The sequence below is a fragment of the Lepus europaeus genome, chromosome 17 (genome assembly GCF_033115175.1).
Source record: "Lepus europaeus isolate LE1 chromosome 17, mLepTim1.pri, whole genome shotgun sequence".
Taxonomy (NCBI): domain Eukaryota; kingdom Metazoa; phylum Chordata; class Mammalia; order Lagomorpha; family Leporidae; genus Lepus; species Lepus europaeus.
The window spans coordinates 48580089-48604320 of NC_084843.1; the positions used below are offsets into that span (position 1 = coordinate 48580089).

Below are 24232 nucleotides of genomic sequence, written 5' to 3' on the forward strand. Positions count from 1 at the left end.
AGGCAACACCTTGATTTCAGTTCTTCAAGACAAAGAAAACAATGACACCAAATGAAAACCCATGTCTACGCAAAGAAATAAAAAGGATCAAAATGGTAATATGTGGGGGCAAATGCAAGGGTGTAGCAGGTAAAGCTGTTGCCTGTGATGCTGGGTCCCCAAATGAGCACTGGTTCGAGTCCCAGCTGCTTCACTTCCAAACCAACTCCCTGAGAAGGGCCTGAGAAAAGCAGCAGCAGATGTTCCAAGTGCTTCAATTCTTGCACCCACATGTGAGACCGGATTAAATTCCTGGCTCCTGGCTTCTGCCTGGCACAGTCCTGGCTATTGTGGCCATTTGAAGAGTGAACCAATGGATGGAAAATTTCTCTCTCTGTCTTTTACTCTCTTTCTTTAAATCTGCCTTTCAAATAAATGAATAAAACTTTTTTTAAAAAAGTTTATTTTAAATTTATTTACTTGAGAGGCAGAGAAACAGATAGAGGCAGAGACAGAGACAAAGCTCCCACTCACTGTTTTACTCCCCAAATGCCTACAATAACTGAGGCTGGGCCCTGGCCAGAACCAGGAGCCAGGGACACAATTCAGGTCTCCCAAATGGGCTGCAGGGACTCAATCGCTTGCGCCAGCCCTGCTACCTCCTGAGATCTGAATTAACAGAAAGTTAGCATCAGGAGCCAGAGCTGGAAATCGAACTGAAGCTCTCAGGTGTGGCACATGAGTGGCTTAACTACTAGGCCAAATGCCCAGCCCACCCTTCTGTCCTTACTCCTGTAAACACACATTGAAGTTAGGATCCACCTTGAATTCAGGATGATTTCGTCTTGAGATCCTTAACTAATTACGTATGTAAGACCCTATGTCTAAATAAGGTTACGTTCTGAGGTTCTGGGCAGATATGAATGTTGGGTTGATAGTAGTCAATCCATTGCAATCCCCTAAACTCCTACCACCTAAATAACTTAACTACTTTGTGAGTCCTTGTGTACAGAACCCATCCACGACATGCCTGGATTTCTGACTTAGGGGAACCATAAGATAGTAAATAGGTGTTGTTTTAACAGCTTAGATTGTGGTAATTTATTACACAGCAATAGAAAATGAATACAGGCCAGCACCGTGGCTCAATAGGCTAATCCTCCGCCTTGCGGCGCCGGCACACCGGGTTCTAGTCCCGGTCGGGGCACCGGATTCTGTCCCAGTTGCCCCTCTTCCAGGCCAGCTCTCTGCTGTGGCCAGGGAGTGCAGTAGAGGATGGCCTAAGTGCTTGGGCCCTGCACCCCATGGGAGACCAGGAGAAGCACCTGGCTCCTGCCATCAGATCAGCGCGGTGCGCCAGTAGCAGCGCGCTGGCCGCGGCGGCCATTGGAGGGTGAACCAACGGCAAAGGAAGACCTTTCTCTCTGTCTCTCTCTCACTGTCCACTCTGCCTGTCACAAAAAAAAAAAAAAAGAATACAGAAAGTGTCTACAAAGTAACAATGCCTGGCGCAAGGTGTAGGAGCCTAAATGGAGTGAGGAGGGCATCCACATGGAAAGCCTTCCGGCCTGGGTTATTGGAGTTCAAGTGGAGTTAGGAAGGTATTTGAATATGGGGTAACATAGCACAGGGTATCATTGTGTGTGCCTGTGTGCTTGTGTCAGTGTGTGAATGTGTATATGTGTGCTTTGTTGGAATGTGTGTGCATGCAGGAGTGCCTGTGCATATGTGTGTGCATGTGTGTGTGTTTGTGTGTGTATGTGCCTGGGAGCATCAGTGTAGAAGGGTAGGGCTGGTGATTTGTCAGCCTAAGTGGAGTAGAGAGGTATCCATGTGGGAGAAAGGTGGCTGAGCGTGAGGAACTGGAGCCTGAGCTGAGTGAGGAGGGTGTACACACCAGGGACAGACTAATGGGAGTTGTTAGAAGCAAAACTGGGTGAGAAGGTATTTGTGTAAAAAGTTGGCTCAGTGTCAGGTAAGTCAGTCCAAGATGGGTAACGGGAACAGCCATACTCAGGGTCTCAGAGAGCAAGTGGAATGAGAAAGGTATCCTGGTGGAATACAGTTGGCGTGGGTAACAGAGCCCAGGATAGTAGGACACAGTATCCACATAGGACAGCAATCCAACAGGGGGGTCCAGAAACTAAATAGGATAAGGAAAGCATCCATGGGACCTTGGCCAGGGAAAGGGTAACTGGAGGCAAGGTTTCCAGGCCTGACTAATGAAGAGGGTGGTCACAAGTGAGACAAGCCTAGAACAAGGAGATGGAACAAGGATGGAATGAAAAGCCACTCATGTGGGGTGTGGGCTGCTGCAGCCCCAGGTAGAGTGTTGAACCCAAGTGGAATAAGCTGAGAATGTGCTCAGAGCACAGGAACAGTGGTGATGGGAAACTGTATCAGAGGAATTCACTAAAAAGGGAAGTACATTTTTTTTGACAGGCAGAGTTAGACAGTTAGAGAGAAAGGTCTTCCTTCCGTTGGTTCACTCCCCAAATGGCTGTTACCACTGGTGTGCTGCGCTGATCCGAAGCCAGGAGCCAGGAGCTTCCTCCCAGTCTCCCATGTGGATACAGGGCCCAAGCACTTGGGCCATCCCCCACTGCCTTCCAGGCCACAGCAGAGAGCTGGACTGGAAGAGGAGCAACCGGGACAGAATCCGGAGCCCCGACCGGGATTAGAACCCAGTGTGCCGGCGCCGTAGACGGAGGATTAGCCTAGTGAGCCGTGGCGCCGGCAAAAGGGAAATATTTTGAATATAATGGGAAATATGCTCTCATTGCTAAGAAAAATTTTAAAACATGGAAAGGACAAAACTAGAATCAACCCCATGGTGTTGGAATCAGATTGGAGATACTGCTGTGAACCCCTAGTTTTCAATATATCTAGATGGCTATAAGAACAACTATAAACATAAATATCTGTATGTGCATATATACCCACACATGTATTTCCAAGCTTTGTCCACTGACAGGGTCTGGGAACAGCTACACCCAGTAACAGTGAGTCTACCAGATGTTCAGATTTTGGCATCTAAATAATATTGCCATTGAAAGCAATTAGAATTGCTTGAAGGAAATGACTTGTCCCAAGGTTGGGGGAGACAAAGTAGATGAGCTGGAAGTAGTTTTTGTGTAGACAGTAAGGAAAGTAACAAAGAGTGAGAGCATAAATCAAAAGGACAAAGAAGTCATATTGAAGGGGTGACCACTGATCCAATGTGACAGAATTTAAGCATCAAAATAAATACTGATGGTAATAGAATATAACCACTGAATAAAATAGGAAAAAATGAGTTTACATTGATACAGAAATGAATAACTTGGGGACGGCACTGTGGTGCAATGGGTTAATGCCCTGGCCTGAAGCACCAGCATCCCATATGTGCGCTGGTTCGAGACCTGGCTGCTCCACTTCTGATCCAGCTCTCTGCTATGGCCTGGGAAGCAGTAGAAGATGGTCCAAGTCCATGGGACCCTGCACCCACGTGGGAGACACAGAAGAAGCTCCTGGCTCCTAGCTTTGGATCAGCGCAGCTCCAGCTGTTGCGGCCAATTGGGGAGTGAACCAGCGGATGGAAGACCTCTCTCTCTCTCTCTCTCTCTCTCTCTCTCTGCCTCTCCTCTCTCTGTGTAACTCTGACTTTCAAATAAATAAATAAATCTTTTTTAAAAAAGTTAAACTTTTCTGGGAGAAGCCTCTAGATGCCGTCTTAATCCACGGCTCAAAATGAACATTAGCAATGGATAGAGTTCAAAGTGATTAAGAAGCATATAGCACCACTTCTGTAACATTCCTGCCAAAAATATATGATTTGGATCTAATCATGAAAAGATACTGAATTAATGAACATTCTACAAAGCCTATAATCTTCAAGTGTCAAAGTCAGGAAAGCCGAGAAAAGACTGAAGAATGATTCCAGTTTGAAGAAGGCTAAAAGACATGACAACTAAAGGGACCACAAGATTCTAATCTTATGCTTTTTTAAAAATATATATATTTATTTATTTGAAAATCAGAACCACACAGAGAGAAGGAGAGGCAGAGAGAGAGAGAGGTCTTCCAATTGCTGGTTCACTCCCCAGTTGGCTTCAATGGCTGGAGCTGTGCTGCTCAGAAGCCAGGAGCCAGGGGCTTCCTCTGGGTCTCCCACATGGGTGCAGGGGTCCAAAGACTTGGGCCATCTTCCACTGCTTTCCCAGGCCATAATAGGGAGCTGGATTTGAAATGGAGCAGCCAGGACCAGAGCCAGCTCCCATATGGAATGCCGGCATTGCAGGCAGCAACTTTAACCAGTATACCACAGCACCAGCCCCATCTTACCCTTTTGATATAAGGAACATCTTGGGACAATCAGCAAATTTGACTGGAATGAGAGAATTAGATAGTAGTAATACATCAGTATCAATTCCTTGATCTTTAAGGTTATGCTATTATATTAGAAAATATAAATTCTTAAGATTTATTTATTTGAAAGATTTGCAGGAAGAGAGGATAAGAGACAGAGAGAGAGAGAGAGAGAGATCTTCCATCCTCTGGTTTACTTCCCAAATGGCCACAATGGCCATGACTGGGCCAAGCCAAAGCCAGAAGCCTGGAGCTTTATCGAGGTCTTCTACGTGGGTACAAGAGCCCAAGTACTAGGGCCATCTTCCTCTGCTTTCTCAGGTGCATTAGCAGGGAACTGGGTCAGAAGTGTAGCAGCTGGGACCTGAACCTGTGCCCATATGAGATGCTGACATCATAGTTAGTGGTTTTACCACAATGCCACAACACCAACTTCAGGAAACTATTATTGTTCATTGGAATCACACATTGATGTGTTCATGGGTGATGGAGCATCATGTTGACAGTTTCCTTTGGTATTGTTTAGGAAAAAGCTTAGACTGTACTTTTATCTTTTAGTTAAGCATGAGATTATTTTTTTAGAAAGCCAAAACAATAGCCTCACCATACTGCCTAGATTACAATACCAGCTCCTCTGTTTGTGAAACTTTGGGCAAATAACTAAATTTCTGTGGACCTCATTTTTCTTATCTGTAAGAGAATGAAATTTGTACCTATCTTATAGGGTTGTTAGATTGTTGTATAGGTTGTTGTACCTACTCTTAAAGGGTTGTTAGACTGATCAAGCAAAGCAGTTAGTGCAAAAGAAAAAAGCTATTCAAGGAATTATAATAAAATACAAATATTCAATGCATTAGCAGCTGGAATCCGAAGCAGAGGTGCCAGAACTCAAACTGACACTCTCATATGAAGTGTGGGCAGACCAAGCATTGCCTTAATCTGCTGTGTCACAATGCCCACCCCTGTATTTGGAAATTAATCATCACACTCCTAAACAACCCATTTCAGGGATCAGGAAGAGTGGAAGAAGAGGCACAAATTGAGGCTGGCAGTGTGGCACAGTAGGTTGAGCTGCTGATGACACTGGCTGCTCCACTTCTGATCCAGCTCGCTGCTAATGTGCCCGGGAAAACAGCAGAAGATGGCCAAATGCTTGGGCTCCTGCACCCATGAGGAAGCCCCTGGCTTCAGCATGGCCCAGCGCCAGCTACTGTAGCCAGTTGGGGAGTGAACTAGTTGATGGAAGATCCTTTTCTCTCTACCTCCCTCTCTCTCTGTAACTCTGCCTTTCAAAGAAATAAATCAATGTTTGAAGAAAAAAATACAAATACAAATATATTGTGTTAAGGGGCTGGCATTGTGGTATAGCAGGTAAAACTGCTGCCTGTGATGCCCACAACCCCTACAGGTGCCAGTTTGAGTCCCAGATGCTCCATTTCCTTTTTTTTTTTTTTTAAGAATTCTTTTAAGATTTTTTATTTATTTGAAAGTCAGATTTACACACAAAGAGAAGGAGAGGCAGAGAGAGAAAGAGATCTTCCATCCGCTGGTTCACTCTCCAATTGGCTGCAATGGCTGGAGCTGCACCAATCCGAAGCCAAGAGCCAGGAGCTTCTTCTGGGTCTCCCAAGCAGGTGCAGGACCAAGGACTTGGGCCATCTTCGACTGCTTTTCCAGGCCATAACAGAGGGCTGGATCGGAAGTGGAGCAGCTGGGACTCGAACCAGTGCCCATATGGGATGCTGGCACTGCAGGTGGCAGCTTTACCCACTACGCCATAGCGCCGGCCCCAATACTCCACTTCTGATCCAGCTCTCTGCTAATGTACCTGGGAAAACAGAAGTTGGCCCAAGTTGTTGGGACCCTGCACTAATGTGGGAGACCCAGAGGAAGCTCCTAGCTCCTGGCTTTGGGCTGAGATGTGGGGAGTGAACCAGTAGATGGAAGATCTCCGTCTCTATCTCTTCATCTCTCTCTCTGTAAACCCTGCCTTTCAAATAAATAAATAAACCTTTTTAAAAAATTGTGTTAAGCTAAATAAGTAAAATATGAAAGAGTATGCATTGCGGAGTTGTGGTTCTCTGGTGGGGTGGAGAATGACTGGAAGTAGTCACAAGGGAATTTTCTGTGGTGATGGAAGTGCTCTATATCTTGATTGTGGTGTTGTCACACAGGTATACTCATTTGTCAAAACTTATTAAATTGTACACTTAGATGGGGGCATTTCATTTAAGGTAATTTTTACTTTACAAAAAAAAAAGCAAGAGATTTTCCATGTTTTAGAATTCATGTTCTAATGATGAAATGAGACATGAACAACATAAGTGATATCTCTAAAGTATGAACATCGTGTTTCTGGAATTCAAATAATAATAAAAATAGTAATAAATCCATCTCAGTGAATACATACAAATTGGGTCTTGAAGGATGGATAGGAGTTTGCCTAGTAGATGGTAGGAGGTCTTTTTTTTTTTTTTTAAGATTTATTTATTTATTTGAAAGGCAGAGTTACAGAGAGGCAGAGGCAGAGAGAGCTGGATGGGAAGTGGAGCAGCCGGCACTCAAACTGGCGCCCACATGGGATGCTGGCACTACAGGTGTTGGCTTTTCCCCCTATGCCACAGCGCCAGCCCCTAAGAGGTCTTTCCATGCAAAGCGAATGGACATGCAAACGTACATATTAACTAACTATAGTGTGTGGGGTAGGGGTAGAGTTGAAAAGGAAGAGCTTAAGAGCAAATTACTTAGAGCATTTTTCAGTAAGCTGAGGCATTGGGCTTCCAAGATACAAACCAGCAGAAAGATTTAGCAATCCAGTGTTATGATAAGTGCATCTTTCAGTAGTATAGAAGGTATCCTGAAATAAGGAGAAACTGATGCCAGTTTATCCTAATGCTCTCATGCCTTTTGAACAAAACCACTCTGTCCATAATCCCTGTTAGAGTGTATATTTTTTGTTACCTATGGAGTGAAGGGCCCTGGAGTTTTCTTTGCGTTGCCTAGCAATGAGCCACCTGCAGCTAGCGCTTCCCTGAAGTGGTTAGCAGGTAAACAAAGCTTTACTACTTCTTCTTTTCTTAAATATTTATTTATTTGAAATGCAGAGTTACAGAGAGAAAGGGGGAGTCAGAGAGTTACACACATACACACACACACACACAGAGAGAGAGAGAGGGAGATCTTCAATCTGCTGGTTCACTCCCCAGGTGGCCACAACAGCCATGGCTGAGCCAGACCAAAACTAGGAGCCAGAAGCTCCATCTGGGTCTCCTACATGGGTGGCAGTGGCCCAAACACTTTGCTCATCTGCCACTGCTTTTACCAGGCCATAAGTGGAGAGCTGGATCCCAGGAGGAGCATCTGTGACACAAACCAGCAGCCAGTATGAGATGGCTGGAGTTGTAGGCGTTGGCCTTACCTGCTACAACACAATGCTGGCCCCAGCCTTAGTTCTGACATGATATCCAGATGCTCTCACCATGGGAATGTAACTCTCCAAAGCAGCTGGTGCTCAACACCATCCCATTTGTCTCCCACTTACGAGGACAGCCTCACGCTTACCTTAAAAAAGGAAGAGCAACGTGGAGGTAGCACCTCTCTTTCTGGTGTGCAGAAATCATTTTTCCAGCTAGCCCAGCTATACCTCTGCAGATGACAAGCCTTTGCTAGTATTTTCAGGAAGTCCATTGGCCCAAGAGTTTTCCAAACTTTCCACAGCTGATTGGACCATGAGTGGTTGCTTAACCCTAGAGTAGTCAATCTATAGTTTGTTCAGTAGCTGGCAGTTTATAGACTGGAATGAAAACAGATGAGTTGCATCAGGGAGATTCTACCTTTGGGGGAGAAGGGGGAGGGAGTAGGAAGCAAAAAAAGGCTTGGCCATTTAGCAACAGGAGCAGTTGCTAGGAAGAGCATCAGCAAGCAGACCAAGGACTGTGGCAAGCACAAGCTAAAGGGAAACTGGGAAAAGGAGGGTGAGCCATTGTGCAGAGGGAAACAGGACTCCCTAGAAAGGAAGAGTGGCAGGGTCTCATATAGTTTGAGAGGAGGTGGCTTCAAAGGTAAGTTTTAAGTCCCCTAACTTATTTGCCTCTTTCTTGGACTACCGCATACCCTTGGACATTTTCTCTCTTTTTAAAATTTCACTGGATTTTTGTTCCTTGCTCTGTGAAAGCCTTTGGGATGTTATGGTAGCTATTGTTTTAGACTTCCTGGTTTTAGCCCACCACTCAAACTCTTTAGTCGAAACTCCAAGAAGAAACTTCAGCAACTTGGTGATGCTGTCCATGTCCTTATGATCATCACCTTTCCTTAAAGACTCCCCCAGTGCCTCTAACTCTTCAATTGTGGTGTTATCTTCATGAACTTTTTTTTTTTTTGACAGGCAGAGTGGACAGTGAGAGAGAGAGAGACAGAGAGAAAAGTCTTCCTTTGCCGTTGGTTCACCCTCCAATGGCCGCTGCGGCTGGCACGCTGCGGCGGGCGCACCGCGCTGATCCGATGGCAGGAGCCAGGTGCTTCTCCTGGTCTCCCATGCGGGTGCAGGGCCCAAGGACTTGGGCCATCCTCCACTGCACTCTCTGGCCACAGCAGAGAGCTGGCCTGGAAGAGGGGCAACTGGGACAGAATCCGGAGCCCCGACCGGGACTAGAACCTGGTGTGCCGGCGCCACAAGGTGGAGGATTAGCCTATTGAGCCACGGCGCTGGCCATCTTCATGAACTTTCAAATCATTCTGTGTGTCTTCCTCTCTAGGTGCCTGACTACCCACAATTTCATTGACTTCAGGCATGAGGAGCTCTATTTTCCTTAAATGTTGAAAGAAAAAAAAAAGCATCATAATCAGTTTCTCCAGAAAGTCCAATTGGTTTTCCTCTTTCTTGAAATCTTCCGATAACCTCTTGCCTAGAAAGACTCATGGGTAGTTTTTCCTCTGCCGATTCAAGTTTTTTTTTTTTTTTTTTTTTTTTTTTGACAGGCAGAGTGGACAGTGAGAGAGAGAGACAGAGAGAAAGGTCTTCCTTTTGTCGTTGGTTCACCCTCCAATGGCCGCCGCGGTAGCGCGCTGCGGCCGGCGCACCGCGCTGTTCCGATGGCAGGAGCCAGGTGCTTCTCCTGGCCTCCCATGGGGTGCAGGGCCCAAGCACTTGGACCATCCTCCACTGCACTCCCTGGCCACAGCAGAGAGCTGGCCTGGAAGAGAGGCAACCGGGACAGGATCGGTGCCCCGACCGGGATTAGAACCCGGTGTGCCGGCGCCGCAAGGTGGAGGATTAGCCTAGTGAGCCGCGGTGCCGGCATTGATTCAAGTTCTAATACTAGATTTTATGAAGTTAATGGTTTCTGGTCCTCCTCATTTGGTTGTGTCTTGCAGCCATATCTTTCAAAATATGCTTCTTCCTCTTTTTTTTTTTTTTTTTTGGCAAGTTCACTGCACTTGAAATATTTTCCATTTTCCTTTTCAAGTTCCCCCAACATGGATCCTGACCCAATAGGCACCCAATCCTTTCTCCATCTCACAATGGCCACAGAAAGAAAGGTATGCTCAGCTTTTGAAAATAGAAGATGAAACCTATAATGTGACAGTTTGAACTGGGAAGAGGGATTTTGCAGTCATGACTACTTGGATGCAAACAAATAGGAAAATAACAAATCCAGAGCACTTGCAACATACTGGGTGCTGCATCGGGCACATTGCATATGCACTAGCTGATTCTTTGAACAGTACATCTAGAAATCATTATCTCTATTGCCAAATGAGGAAACTGAGGCTTCCAAGTTAAGTGGCTTGGCCAAAGTAAGACAGTTGGTAGCGGGCAGAAGGTCCATCGACGAAGCGCCTGCTCTGCAGCCCACGCTGCGCTGGCCTCTCCCTCCTGCCCGGTTCAAGAGAGAGCACACCGGGGCGACCTCTGACAGTGCGAGGTCAAGGCTTGCAACCCTAGGATGCTCCAATGCCGGAGCGGGGAAAGACACAGAAGCCCCAACGGGTGCTGTGGCCGCGGGAGGCGAAGGTGCGGCTAGCCCATCCAAGCGTCCAAACGCGAGTGGAGAGCAAGGAGCCAGCTGACTTCGGTCATTTGAAGCTCCAGCGCGACGGTAGTGAAACCCGACTCTGCCGGGGCGGCAAGCAGAGGCCAAGTGTTGATGAGCGCAGTTTCAGGGAGCTGGAGGGAGCGCGGAGTGTGAGTAGGTGCTGTCAAGGGAAGGGAAGGAGCTTGGAGTTAGAAGGGGTCCAAAGCAGGCACCTTTCCCTCTAAAATAACTAACGAGGTCGCTGAGGGACCCAGCTAACCATACACCTGTGCATAGGCGAAGGGTGGGAAATATAAGCCGCTCGTACTTGAGAGAACAGTGAAATCTCTGGAGATAAAAGCAACGCTCCGCCCTAGCACCTGATGGACCAGGACCGAACGGTTAACCGCAGATTTGGAAATCCCTAGATGTGTGTTGGAAGAGCCCTTGTCCCCATTTGACGGATTCGCAGCCGCAGCGGCAGTCACTCGCTCCAAACCCAGCCGCGGAGACGCCCCGCAGCCCCCGGACCGGCGCGCTCACCGCAGGCTGCGCTGGAGCTGGGCGGCCGGGCAGCCCGCGGCGCGGGGTCCCCGCGGTCCAGCCCCGGCGGCCGGGCCGCGCGCAGGAACTACACTTCCCAGTGTGCCAGGCGGGGCGCGGCGCGGCGGGGAGGGCGCACGCTCCTTCCCAGAAGCAAAAGCGGAAACAAAAGAGTCTCGCCGGCGTCCCCGCCCGCACACTCGCGCTCGGGCGCACTCGGAGCAGCCACCGGCTCCCGGAGCGAGCCAGCCAGCGGCGAGCCGGGGACGCCCCGGGCAGAGCCAGCCGAGCAGTCCGCGAGCCGAGTCTGCGACCACCCACGCCCCCGAGCCCCACAGCCGTCCCCCCGCCAGCTGGTGTCCCCTCTGCCCTCCCTGACCCATGGCGCTGAAGCGGATTCAGAAAGTGAGTGCCCGGGGCCGGGCCTGGGGCGACTGGGCGGGCTTCGGCCCCCTGCCCTCTCTGACCGGGCCGGGGCTCCCGAGAGACGCGCTGGGAGAGCACGGGGTGTGAGCGTGGGTCGGGGCGGGGGCAGAGGGCTGGAGGCGCCGACCGGGTCAGCAGGTACCCGGCAGGTGAGGTGGGAGCGGGGGACAGGTCCCTGGTGGCCGGAGGTGCTGTAGGACTCGGGCCCCTCCGCGCGCCCTCGCCGGAGCTGCGCTCGCAGTCTCTGGGTGGGGATTCTCCGTCGGTGTCCAGACCCTCCCCAAATCTGTGCTTCCTCGGCCGCAGCTGGGTTCTCTGCCCTTCCCAGGGCTGGTTTTAGCCTCTGTCATGCCGTGTTTTCTCCGTGCTGTCCCTCAAGCCTGCCCTCTTTTATGTTCTTGTTCCTGCGGGCTCCCCAGGAGGGCAGGGAAGGTGTGGTGGGCCTACAGCCTTTCTCCTCTTGGCTGTCGGGTTTGTTCTTTCTGTGCTCTGCGGTTGGCTCTTTGCTCCCTTGCCCGAATGGGCTGGAAGAGCCCATTTGGGGCTGAGAAGCCAGGACAAGGCTCCTGCCCATTCTATTTTGGTGCCTTTGCTGCTGCCACTTCAGGTCACATAGCTGTAGTGAAAACATAGTTGCTGATCCACAACAAGATGACCTCCTGGCTGTGATTCACGGTGAATCAAGCCAAGCAGGTTTTTTTTTAATACCCCCGCATGATAAACTCACATGTAAAGTTGAGGACACAACACAAACTGCCACAAATTAAATTGTTTTGATGCTTTGACATATGGGTGTAGAATGAGGAAGAAAGGTATATTATGTATTCATGGACCAAATAGTTACTCATCGCAAGTCTGTGTAAGGAATTGTCCTCATAGTCTTCCCTGCAACCTTTCAGATGTCAACATCTTATGAAATTGGATCTGGGGCATTGTTTTCTGTTTGCTTGTATTTCTCATTGGCTGATTTGGTCTGTTCACTGACCCAACTTTTAGAGGTTACAGTTCATTTTGGGACCATTGAGAATTTGTCTGTTAAATAGGGCATGCTTTCAGCAAGTTAAGCCAACGATGGACAGTGTGTTTTATAATTGATGTTAGAAGAAATTGATGCATACCAAAAATGTTATCAACTTTGTTAACCATGAGTCTATATGCCATGGTATGTGTTAGAGCAGTAGGAGAGGGTCTGTACATTGTGTTCTGACTCAACATTGGTGGTATCGTCAGGTACAGAGGACAGCAACTTTTATATCCAGTCAATTATTATTTTTTTCTCTTGATTCAAATACTAAATCTGTGGATCACTGTGCCATTTAAAGAGTTATCTCACTATAAGATGTAGAATTGTGTGCAGATTAAGCCACCGCTTGCGACACAGGTATCCTGTATCAGAGTGCTGGTTCAGGTCCCAGCCACCTTGCTTCTGATGCACCTTCCTGCTAATGCACTTGAGAAGGTAGAGAATGATGGCCTTCTTGCTTGGGCCCTGCCATCCATGTGGGAGACCAGGATGAAGTTCTTAACCGCTGGCTTCAGCTGTGTTTAGTCCTGGCTATTGTGGCCGTGTGGGAAGTGAACCAGCATATGCACAATCCTACTCACTCATGCTCTCCCTTTCAAATAAATAAATGAATAAATAAATAATTTTTTAAAAAATGTACTTACTAGTTGATAATGTTTACATATTTTTTTAAATACAAATATACATTTGGAGTCACCAGTGTCTTTACCATCCCTAGAATACTTACTAATGATGATGTAATATTGGTTCACATTTGGATCAGACAACACACGTTTCAAGGAAGTTTTCAAATTCTATTTCCTGTTTTTCTAGTTGTGAGACTTTTTCACAAGACTTTACACCTACAATAGCTTTTAAATACTGTGGAATTCATCTAAGTAGACACATAAAATATGGATACTGTAACTATAGTATATCATATGTCCCAATCGTTTTTTTAAGATTTAGCATTTGCAAGTCAGAGTTACACACACACACACACACACAGAGAGAGAGAGAGAGAGAGAGAGAAAGAGAGAAAGAAAGAAAAAGAAAAAGAAACTATCTGCTGGTTTACTGCCCAGATGGCTGCAGTGTGATGGGCCAGGCTGAAGCCAAGAACCAGGAGCTTCTTTTGGGTCTCCCACATGCGTGGCAGGGGCCCAAGCACTTGGGCCATCTCCCACTGCTTTTTCCAGGCCATTAGCAGAGAGTTGCATCTGAAGTGGAGTAGCTGGGACATGAACTGGTGCCCATTTGGGATGCCAACGTTGCAGGTAGAGGCTTTACCTGCTATGTCACAATGCCGCCCCCACCACCCCCACAACCTTTGTAAAGTACTTACTGATTATTATTAGTGGTGTTTTTATTAGATTTATTTTATTTATTTGAAAGAGTTACAGGGAGAGGTAGAGATAGAAAGAGAGAATTTTCCATCCACTGATTCACTCCTCAAATGACCACAACAGCTGGAGCTGAACCGATCTGAAGGCAGGAGCCAGGAGCTTCTTCTCAGTCTCCCATGTGGTTGCGGGGTCCCAAGGACTTGGGCCATCCTCCGCTGCTTTCTCAGGTGCATTAGCAAGGAGCTGAATCCGAAGTAGAGCTGCCGGGACTCATACTGGCACCTGTATGGGATATTGGTGTTGCAGGCCAGGGCTTTAACCTGCAGTGCCACAGTGCCAGCCAGTGCCAGTTAGTTTTTAACAATTATTAGCACAGAAATATCACTTACATAAATTGATTTCAAAATATCCAAATTTTTTAAAGATTGATGTATTTGGAAGGCAGAGTTACAGAGAGAGGGAGAAACAGAGAGGGAGAGAGATCTTCCATCTGCTAGTTCATTCCCTGAATGGCTGCAACTGACTGGGCTGGGCCAGACTGAAAGCCAGGAGTCTGAAACACCAGCCTGGTCTCTCATACTGGTGTTGGAGGCAGTGGCTTAACCCACTGTACCACAGTGCAGTGCCTCTCCTTGTCCCCATTGATATTTTACAGAAAAAGTTGGTGATCACCTGACATCACATCACTGTGTGCCAGTTTTTGGCTTCCCATTTCTGTTATAAGAAAGCTCACTTGCACAAATCTCTTCCATAGCTCACTCATTCAGGCTTTTCCCTCAGACCTTGAGGGTGGTTATTTTGACAGATTCTCCACTTTCCTCCCTTACTTATCTTGTTGATTAGAAACCAGTTCCAGGTCAGATATGCTATCTGCCATTGGAACAGTTAACAGAGCTCTCTTTGATAACATCAGTATACAAAATCTTATTTGGATCTTACATGTTCCAACAAATGAAGGTATGTATTAACTTTTTACCTTTATTTTTTAAAATGTTTTAAAGTAACACTGTCATAACTTTCAGGTCATTGGATTGTAATTTCTCTGTCCCTCAACCAGCAGGGCTGGTTCGAGCTCTGTAGAACCTCAGAGAAGTCTGCAGTGGTACAGTAGTAGGCACCAGCGGCACAGCTGCTAGAGCAGCGCATCAGGATCACCTGTGGGACATTTGTACCACTGCTGTAACTGGAGTGATATTGAATCCATCGGTTGGACTAGGGTGGAAAGAAGGTGGTAAACTAATGATATTCTGCCCTATTATCCTTATTCAAAAAGAACCTGAGCCCTGCTCTGCGTAAAGTCAGTCTCTTAAGAAGTAAATTGAAGTGCAGTAATTTGTAGCCCTTAAGACACTTTTTGGGACATTTATATCCCTAATCAGAATCCTTGAATTTGAGTCCTGGTTCTGCATCCGATTCCAGCTTCTTGCTGATGTGCACCCTGGGTGGCAGAAGTGATGATTCAGCTGGTTGGGCAGCTATCCATGTTGGAGACCCAGGTTGATTTCCTGCCTCCTGTCTTTGGCCTGGCCCAGCCCTGGCTCTTGCAGGCATTTGTGGGAGTGAGCCATAGGATTGGAAATCTCCATCTCTCTTTCTCTGTCTTTCAAATAAATAAATAGAAATTTTTAAAAAAGGAATCATTTGGAATATTTGAGAATGTTAGAAAATTCTCAATTTCACCTTTTTTCACTATGAGAAGGATAAAAGATGGTTGAATTAAAACTGTTTGTATGGGGGCCGGTGCTATGGCATAGTGGGTAAAGCTGCCGCCTGTGGTGCTGGCATCCCATATGGGCACAGGTTGGGCTATTGGCTGCTCCACTTCTGATCTAGCTCTCTGCTATGGCCTGGGAAAGCAGTATAAGGTGGTCCAGATGCTTGGGCCCCTGCACCTGCGTGGGAGACCTGGAGGAAGCTCCTGACTCTGGGCTTCGGATCAGCTCCGGCTGTTGCGGCAATTTGGGGAGTGAACCAGCGATGGAAGAAGACCTCTCTCTCTCTGTAACTTTGCCTTTCGAATAAATAAATAAATCTAAAAAAAAAAATTGTATGTATGTGTGGCTAGGCATTTGGTACAGTGGTTAAGACGCTGCTTGGAAAGCCTGTATCCCACATTGAAGTGCCTGGTTTTGAGTCCTGGTTCCACTTCTGATTCCAGATTCCTGTTAATGGAAACCCTGGAAGGCAGCAGGTAATGGCTCAAGTGTTTGTGGCCTTGCCACTCATGTAGGAGTTCCAGATTGAGTTCTGGACTGCTGGCTTCAGCCGGCACCAACCCTGGCTGTTGTAGGCATTTGGGAAATGAAGCAGTGGATGGAAGATTTCTCTCTCTGCCTTTGAAATAAATAAAAATATATTATAAAATTAAAAAAATAAAATTATGTGTATGTACAAAGCACTTTTATGTACAAATGCTTAAAATATATTTTTGTACTAGAGAATACTAAGTCATTTAATGCTCTGATTTAGACATCCTGTGCCAGTTTTGCATTTCAGCTCATAAATTTACACACCCATGCCCTATTTTTAGATACAGTGAAGGATGTTATCACAGTCACCTAAATCAGTAACAAGGAAAAAATTTGAACAAAGTCTGAGGATAGGTATCTAAAAACATGTGTGAAGTAAAGGAGCAGTTTTCCAGTTGTGCAACTATTTTCTAGCATTATTTTTTAAGTATTTGTCCATCAGAACTATTCTTCAATCTTTGGCACACTTATTTTTTGAGAAATCATTTTTTAAATTATAAATATAACACTGATTATTTGAAAGCCCAAATGGGAAAAAAGGAAATTCTAATAAAGTCATCATTATCATCTTAGTATATTTCCATTTTTTTTAAATTTGGTTAGGTAGTGAGCATCCTGCTAGCATATATGATGTGATAAACTTTGTTGCCTTTTTGTCTACCTTTTGACCAGTGGGGAAATAAAAAGTTTTGTTTTATAAATATAGCAATGCAGATAACCATTCCTTCATATATAGTTCTGTCCCCAAAATTAATTAGTTTAAAATGTTACATACGAACATAGATTAAAATGCAGCTTTAGGGGTCGGCATTGTGGTGTAGAGGTTAAATCCTCTGCGACACCAGCATCCCACATGGGTGCTAGTTGCTGTCCCAGCTGCTCCACTTCCAGTCCAGATCCTTGTCAGTAGCCTGGGAAAGCAGCGGAGGATGGCCCAAGTGTTTGAGCCCCTGTCACCCACGTGGGAGATCTGGATGAAGCTGTCGGCCTTGGCTTGGCTGAGCCCTGGCGTTGCAGCCATTTGGGGAGTGAACCAGCAGATGGAAGATATCTCTGTCTCTCCTCTTTGTAAAGCTGACTTTCAAATAAGTAAATCTTTAAGAAAAAAAAAAAAATCCATTCCTCTGTGGATGGAGCATCAAATGGGAGAAAGTCCATTTAAAAAAAAAAAACCATCTTTTAAAATGTTGATTTTCATCTGCTTGAAGACAGAGAGCTCTTCTATCTGCTGGTTCGTTCCCCAGATGTCTACAACAGCCAGGGCTGGGCCAGGCTGAAGCCAAGAGTCCTGTTACTCTATATCTGGGTGTCTGATTTTGGTGGCAGGAGTCCAAGCACTTAAGCAATCATCTCCTGCCTCTTAGGATGTATTAGCAAGAAACTGGATCAGAAGAGGGTGCCAAAACTTGAACCATCACTGAGATAAGAGATGCCACCATCCCACTAATGGTTTAATCTACTGTGACATAATGCCTAGAGGCCCACTTTTTATTTTTGGCTTTGTGGTTTTCTAGCTTCAGTTTTCTTATCCATACGTTGATGCTGCTAACAACCACTGGTGTGTAAATAACTGTTGCCATGTGTTCTAAGTAATTGGCATATATTAATTTGTTTAATTCTTAATACTGAAGAGATAGAAACAGTATTGTTCCCATTTTACAGATGATGAAACTGAGCACAGATATAGTAAACCAATTTTTCAGGATCACGTATCTAGTAAGTGATAGAGCTAGGATTCCAAACCAGGCAGTTGGCTATACACATGGACTCATGTATTCCAGCTATTGTGTTTCAACTAAAAGACGTGTAGAGTTAAGTGAGTATGTGGATGTAAGTGCTTCGACAACTGGGATGTTCTGTTCAAATGTAAAGTGATAATATAATTAAGACCATGGCATATTTAATCATTTTCACTGACACATCTGCTCGTTGTGTTGATTATACATTGTAAATCTCTGCTCCAAGGTAACATATACTGGATCATTTAACATTGTAAATAAGTACTATAACTTTGTGCATCTGTGTTTTGTCACTTTAAAAATCTCCTGTCCAAAGAGATTTAGAAAAATTTGTTGGACTTCACAAATGATCGGTCAAAAGCTTCATTTCATGAGGAGTTTTCATTGGAGATAGCTTTATGAATTGATATAATTGTTTGGTTCTTTTGTGGCTTGAAAAGTAAACTGCTCAGATTACAAGATTAACTTCAAGACTCCAATTCTTTTGAGAAAGAAGGCTATAACTTTTTTTTAAAGGAAAAGCACAATATTTTTGCTTTTGGATTCTTTAATGGTTTGCTCTTAGATGAGAGGAATGAAGTGTTTTTTTCTACTAAGCTACTATATGATTTTATTTGCTTTTAAATCTTTGTAATTAAGCTCAGTTTTTCTTTTACCCCCAGTATGTATTTTTTTTCTTCCTTACAGTGAAGGTGTAAAAAGGCGAGATGATATGTTATAGTTAAGAAGTTCTGAGATCCTTCTCTGTGGAAATAAATAGCTTAGAACTAAATAAGACTGTACATGCCTATTTTAGGAAGCCAGGCACGTATGAAAACCAAACCTGGCAGGATGTGGGATTGCCTCCAGTAAAGCAGAGTAGCATCTACTTGCTGTAGTTCCCTGAGATACACATAGAAAACATACGGGTCCTTATTTTCTTTTTATGAAAACTGTTGCTCAAAATGATACACCTAATACTTAGCCATCTAACTCAGTTAATGGTTGTCTAATGAAATATTTCCCCTTTCCCTTCTGTCCATCTTTCTATGTTCTTAAATTGTATTTATGTATGTATTTATTTATTTTGTATTTGAAAGGCAGAAAAATACTTCCAACCCACCCATTCACTCTCGAAATGTCCTCAGTGGCTGAGGCTGGGCTGCAGCCAGAACCAACAACTAGGAATTCAATTTGGGTCTCTAGCATGGGTGACAGGAACCCAGTTACTTGAGCTGTCACCACTGTCTCACAGGTCTGCAATAGCAGGAAGCTGGAATTGGGAGCAAGAGCCAGGACTCAGACCCAGGCACTCCAGTATGGGACATGGGCTTCTTAAACACTGGGCTACGTGCCTATCTCCCCCATCTTTTTAAAATAGTGGATGAACTGTATTATATTAAATTGAAAACGTAGGTTTAAATATTTGTTCTCTTTCCTCTTACCCCCGTTAAATGCTGGAGTAAATACTATTGAATAGTTAGCATGGCCCTGATTTGTAGAGTTGGAGGGTTGGAGGAGTCATCAGGTCACCTAAGATCATGTGTGTAATGGCGAGATAGGTTCTATTTCTGTTATTTCTTGGTGCAGGTGGTCTCTGAGAAGCTGAAGCTTTTCTGCATTTAATTAGGTTCTGAGGTGAATCTTTGAGAGTTTGGTTTTATACATTACTCAGTAGCAGTAATCCTGCTAGTTCCAGGATTTGTTCTAAGTATGTGGAGGAAATTAGCGTCAAGGCAAGCATACAGTCTGCTGCCCATCCCACCTCTATGCTGTGCAGCCTCCTGTCTGGCCCCCTCCTTTTGGTCTCTATCCATATGATCCTCTTTGCATGTCTCACCTCCCATAGTGCGTGGCTTATGTAGATGCCCAGGACTCTGCAACAGGGGAGAGCTGGGGAGTTGGTTCCTTCCACCTTAAGCTTCCTCAAATAATAGTCTGATTGTTCTTACTCAGGTGGCCACCTGTTAGAGGTGAGCAGAGATTGGGCGTAATCTAATGGGCTTGAGCACAGATGGGGAAGGTCTACCCCATAGGGACCACTGAAATCATTTGGTCTAGCCCTGCCCAAGCAGCCGCAGGTGGGACTCAAAATTCAATAAATCTAAAGCAGGCTAATTTTTTAAGTTGGTAATTTTGTTGTGGCCCATGAAATGATGTAAATATACAAATGGTCCTCATCAGAAAAAATGTTTCCCACTCCTACTCTAGGGGGAACCCTCTGCATAAGTGTGCCAGCTCATGATGTAAAATGTTTTTATTATAAATTACTGTAAGGAAACTTTGAAAATCACTTCCATAGCATAAGAGCCACAGATAAAATTAATTTGGTCAAGAATACATGCTATGCATAAGTGCATATATGTGTATTATAAGACAGGGTGGATGAATATATATATACACACACAAACACGAATGTGCTTGTGTATACATACCTACACATAATGTAAAATGTTTCCTGCTTTGGATACATTTCTATTTGATACAAAATATCAGTACTCATTTTTTTACTATAAGTAGCACAGTTTTATAGTCACTGATATACAGTTAAAACAGTTAATAATAGCACTGGATAATAGATACTAAGAGTTTTATGCAAGCACTGATGAAGTACCTAATGTATGCTGCTTAATTAGGGCTAAAACTATAAGAGTAATAAATATTTGGCCGGTATTGGTAGGTACATTCAGGTTTTATGTACATTTTAAGAAACAGGCAGCTTGGTGTGTTCTTTTTCCCCTGAAGCACAATCTTTTTTGGTTACTATGACATAAATAATAAATTTTGATAATGTATTCATAGTGCCCTATGCAGCATATTCCATAATGTGTCCATTTTATGTATTTTTTGAAGTTGTATGTAATTTCCCATCATGTTTTTTCTTGCCTCTCAGAGTGCCTTTGAACACACTCTCCTCAAAGCTTATGAAATAGAATTCATTTCTAACTTTTTATGAGATACAGGTCTCCTGGGAAAAGACAAAATTCCTTTTCATTCCTTTACTCTTCACTCTTGTTTTTCTTGAACATGATTAGAAATGTGCAAATAGCCTGAGTTCAGTACTGCAGAATTGTTGGCTTGAATGTTGTTTGAGAATTATGTACTTCAGTTTTATTATGGTCTTGAGGTGAGCATTGAATTGAGGTAGGCACAGTGTGGAGTAGAAGTTAGATGATCTGAACCTTTGTCCTGGGTTTGGCTTTGTGACCTTGGCTAAGAAATTCATAGTGTCTGTTTTCTACATCTGGAATTTTCTTTCTTTAAAGACTGCATGGATGTGGTTAAATTCCCAGAATGCTCTTTTTTTTTTTTTTTTTTTAAAGATGGATTTATTTATTTGAAAGTTGGAGGGAGGGAGGGAGAGAGGGAGAGAGAGATCTTACATCCACTGATTCACTCTCCAGATGGCCGCAACAGCCAGGGCTGGGCCAGCCTGAATCCAGGAGCTTCATCATGGTCTCCCACATGCGTGGCCGGGGCCCCAGGACTTGGACTGTTTTCCACTACTTTTCACAGGCCATTAACAGGGAGCTGGACCGGAAGTAGAGCAACAAGGACAGGAGACGCCACATCACAGGGGCCTGCTTTATCCCCTATGCTGCAGTGTGGCATGGAATGTTTTCGAGTAAGCAGTAGCATTCTAGCTCACAGTCCTCGGTGTCCATTCTTGTCCTCATAAAGCTCAAGATTGCTCACTGGTTATAGTGATAATTTTGAATGCAATGGCAAGAGGAGCACAGAGAACCCTGGGAATATAGTAGGGATCCAATTACAGGAAAACCTCTTTGAGGTGAGACGTGAAGGTAGGTAGAGAGGTGAAATGAGTAAGAGAATACGTAGATAGCATTTTGAGGAACTGAGAATCATTATGTCAGGTGGCAGATACAAAGCTAAGAGAAGGAATCAGATCCTGGAACGTTTGGCAAGCTACTTTGAAGCTTGATAGGTTTTACTTTGAGGCTAAAACATTGAAACGTCTTGATAGGGCACTTTAAGAAGATAGCAGCAGTGTGTAATTAGAGAAATGGAAGGCCAGAAGTCAGTTAAGACATTGCTGTTGTTCAGATGAGTTCCAAGGAGGGGTGGGACTAGCGTGGGAGCAGGTACCTTGAAGGGGAAAATGTGAGAAAAATTATGGGGCGTTTGTACCACCAAGCCCTTTTGTGTCTGGTTGATCCACTGTCTTTCACCCTGCTTGGCCTGTCAAGTTGTGTCTTCCATTGTGCAGTCTGATCCTGGATGCCTGAATAGCGTCTGCCTGGCTCCTTATCCTGAAAAGTCTCTTCTGGCTCTTCTCAGACTCTCTGCCCTGTGGGTCTCGGCAGTCTTGTATGATGGGCCTTCTTCTAGGAACCTTTCAGAGACTGGGCAGGAGACTCTGAATGGTTTGATACTGATTAACGTGAGGGAGTGAAAGGGTACAATAGGACATGAAGGGAAGAAGGAACTAGATGATGACAAGGTACAGAGTTTGGGTTACTGGAATGAAAAAAAATACTTTTTACTATAAGACTTCAACAACTATATTCAAATACAGCTTTTATGGGGCTACCTTGTATTTGTCTAAAATATATTTTTATTTATGTAATTCCTCTGATGCATATTCTATGTATATAGGGAAGTGGGAGTCTTCTATTTAAAAGGAAACATGCTTGAAATTAGAAGCAAGATAACATTTTAGGAAACTGAGTCATTGGCTGGCACAAAGATCACTGGGTGGCTGTAGATATGAGGCATTGGATAGATGAAGTCAGTAATCCTGACCTTAGACTTTTATTCTAAATTGTAGTCTTTAGAGTTCAGATTTAATAGATATTACTCTGATGCAGTAAAGTCATTGCTTTTGCCATCTTTCTGTGTAGAATTTGGTAGATTAAAAACAGCCTTTGCCAGAGATACCTGATCCAAAGTGACAGTAAAGCATCAAGATCCATTTGTCCAGTGAGTTTGGTTCCTATAACTTAATTAATTGGATGTTGTCAGCATTTTGAAGTCTGCCTGGGAGAATGTAAATAGTTTAAAAATCTAGATATTCTGTAATTCAGAGACTTAAAGATTTATTTATTTATTTGAAAGGCAGAGTTACAGAGAGGCAGAAGCGGAGGCAGAGAGAGATCTTCTATTCACTGTTTTACTCCCCAAATGGCTGCAATGACCAGAGCTGGGCTGATCCAAACCAGGAGCCAGGAGCCAGAAGCTTCTTCCAGGTACAGGGGCCCAAGCACTTTGGCCATCTTCTAGTGTTTTCCCAGGCCATAGCAGAGAGCGGAATCGGAAGTGGAGCAGGGGGGGATGTCAGCACCGCAGGTGGCAGCTTTACCTGCTTTGCCACAGTGCTGGCCCTGGAAGAGATTTCTGATAGTCCTTTGACATCTTGTTGAAATTGCTCTAGTCAGCTGGATAAGGAGATCAGGGCCTGAACTGGAAGCCCAGGAAATGTTTATTTACAGACAAACCAAATATAGCTCACATATCCCTGTAGAGACAACATCAAAAAAAAGATCTTGTAAGAATCACTGTCTCGTTTTAGGAATTTTGAGGTGAAAATGTTTTTGTCACATTAATTAATTGCTAGTTGAACCAAGACTTTTGAAATAATACTTTTATATGCTTTAGATTTTAGTAATTTAAATTTTGGACTGTAAATCTGCCCCTACGCAAGACTATTTAATGTCCTCTACAGAAACCAAGTGGGGTATGTATGATCTCTATTACAGAGATTTAGATCTTCTGGCTGTTGAAGCTAAAAAACAACAAAGCATTTTCAGTCTGGTCAGCGTAATCGTTCAGGACATTTTTATAGCATGGTGTCATACAAAGTCTTATGTTAAATAAGGCAGCACTCACTTGTTGGCCTTCATTCTCCCCTGTTCCGTCTGGGAGCTGGGGGATTGACACAGGCTGCTTCTCTTACATTCCCTTCTTTGTTTCCTTCTATTTGTTTACTTTCTTTGAATTAGACTGCCTCATCTACTTTTAGATTTTAAGTCCCCTAAGGCAGGGGCTGTGTCTCGGTTAGTTTTATGGAGAACACTCAGCATATTGTGGGGGTGTTATAAACATGCCATCTGTGCCAATTTAAAATTCAGTTTCAGACCTTTCAGTACTTTCCTTTGTGAACTAGAATAGAGGTGCTTAGCCATGAAGGCTATATAAATCCACTAAGTACACATTTTTGTGGCTTTATAAGTGCTTTTATGGTTCCAGGCATGATATAAGGACACTGTCCTGTATGCACTGCTCATTAATATATTTTTATTTTGATGTTTAGATACCCCAGCAAGTTTTTTTTTTTTTAATTACTATTATTTGGGAGATAATCATACTGGAATAGAAAGTTGCTTCATTGGCACAGGCTATTTCTGTCCAGGTCATGCTTGATTATATTTATTGCTTGAGCTCTGTAGGTACAGGATTGGTTTTAAGCTTTTTATCAAAGGGGAGGGATAAAATCAAATCAGCAGTGAATTTAAACTTTAGGTTAAAGTCCCTGGAAATGAAATTGAAACACACACACACACACACACAGACCCTGTAGTACACTGTTAGTATCTATACTGTAATGAGTTGTTTTTGTGTGTGGATTTACAAATAGTCTCATTACTTG

The 24232-nt window shown here is 44.4% G+C and overlaps 1 protein-coding gene and 1 pseudogene across 1 annotated transcript in view; one reads left to right on the plus strand and one right to left on the minus strand.

Moving 5' to 3' along the window:
* Nucleotides 1-8428: 8428 nt before the first annotated feature.
* Nucleotides 8429-9803, minus strand: LOC133775799 (pre-mRNA-splicing factor 18-like; annotated as a pseudogene).
* A 1284-nt stretch (nt 9804-11087) lies between these two features.
* The window catches only part of UBE2D1 (ubiquitin conjugating enzyme E2 D1), a 43782-nt gene continuing 30637 nt past the window's right edge, over nt 11088-24232 (plus strand). The window contains exon 1 of the mRNA XM_062214649.1: nt 11088-11288. Within this exon, the coding sequence (XP_062070633.1) occupies nt 11265-11288 (24 nt within the window). The 5' untranslated portion in view covers nt 11088-11264. The remainder of the gene's footprint in view (nt 11289-24232) is intronic.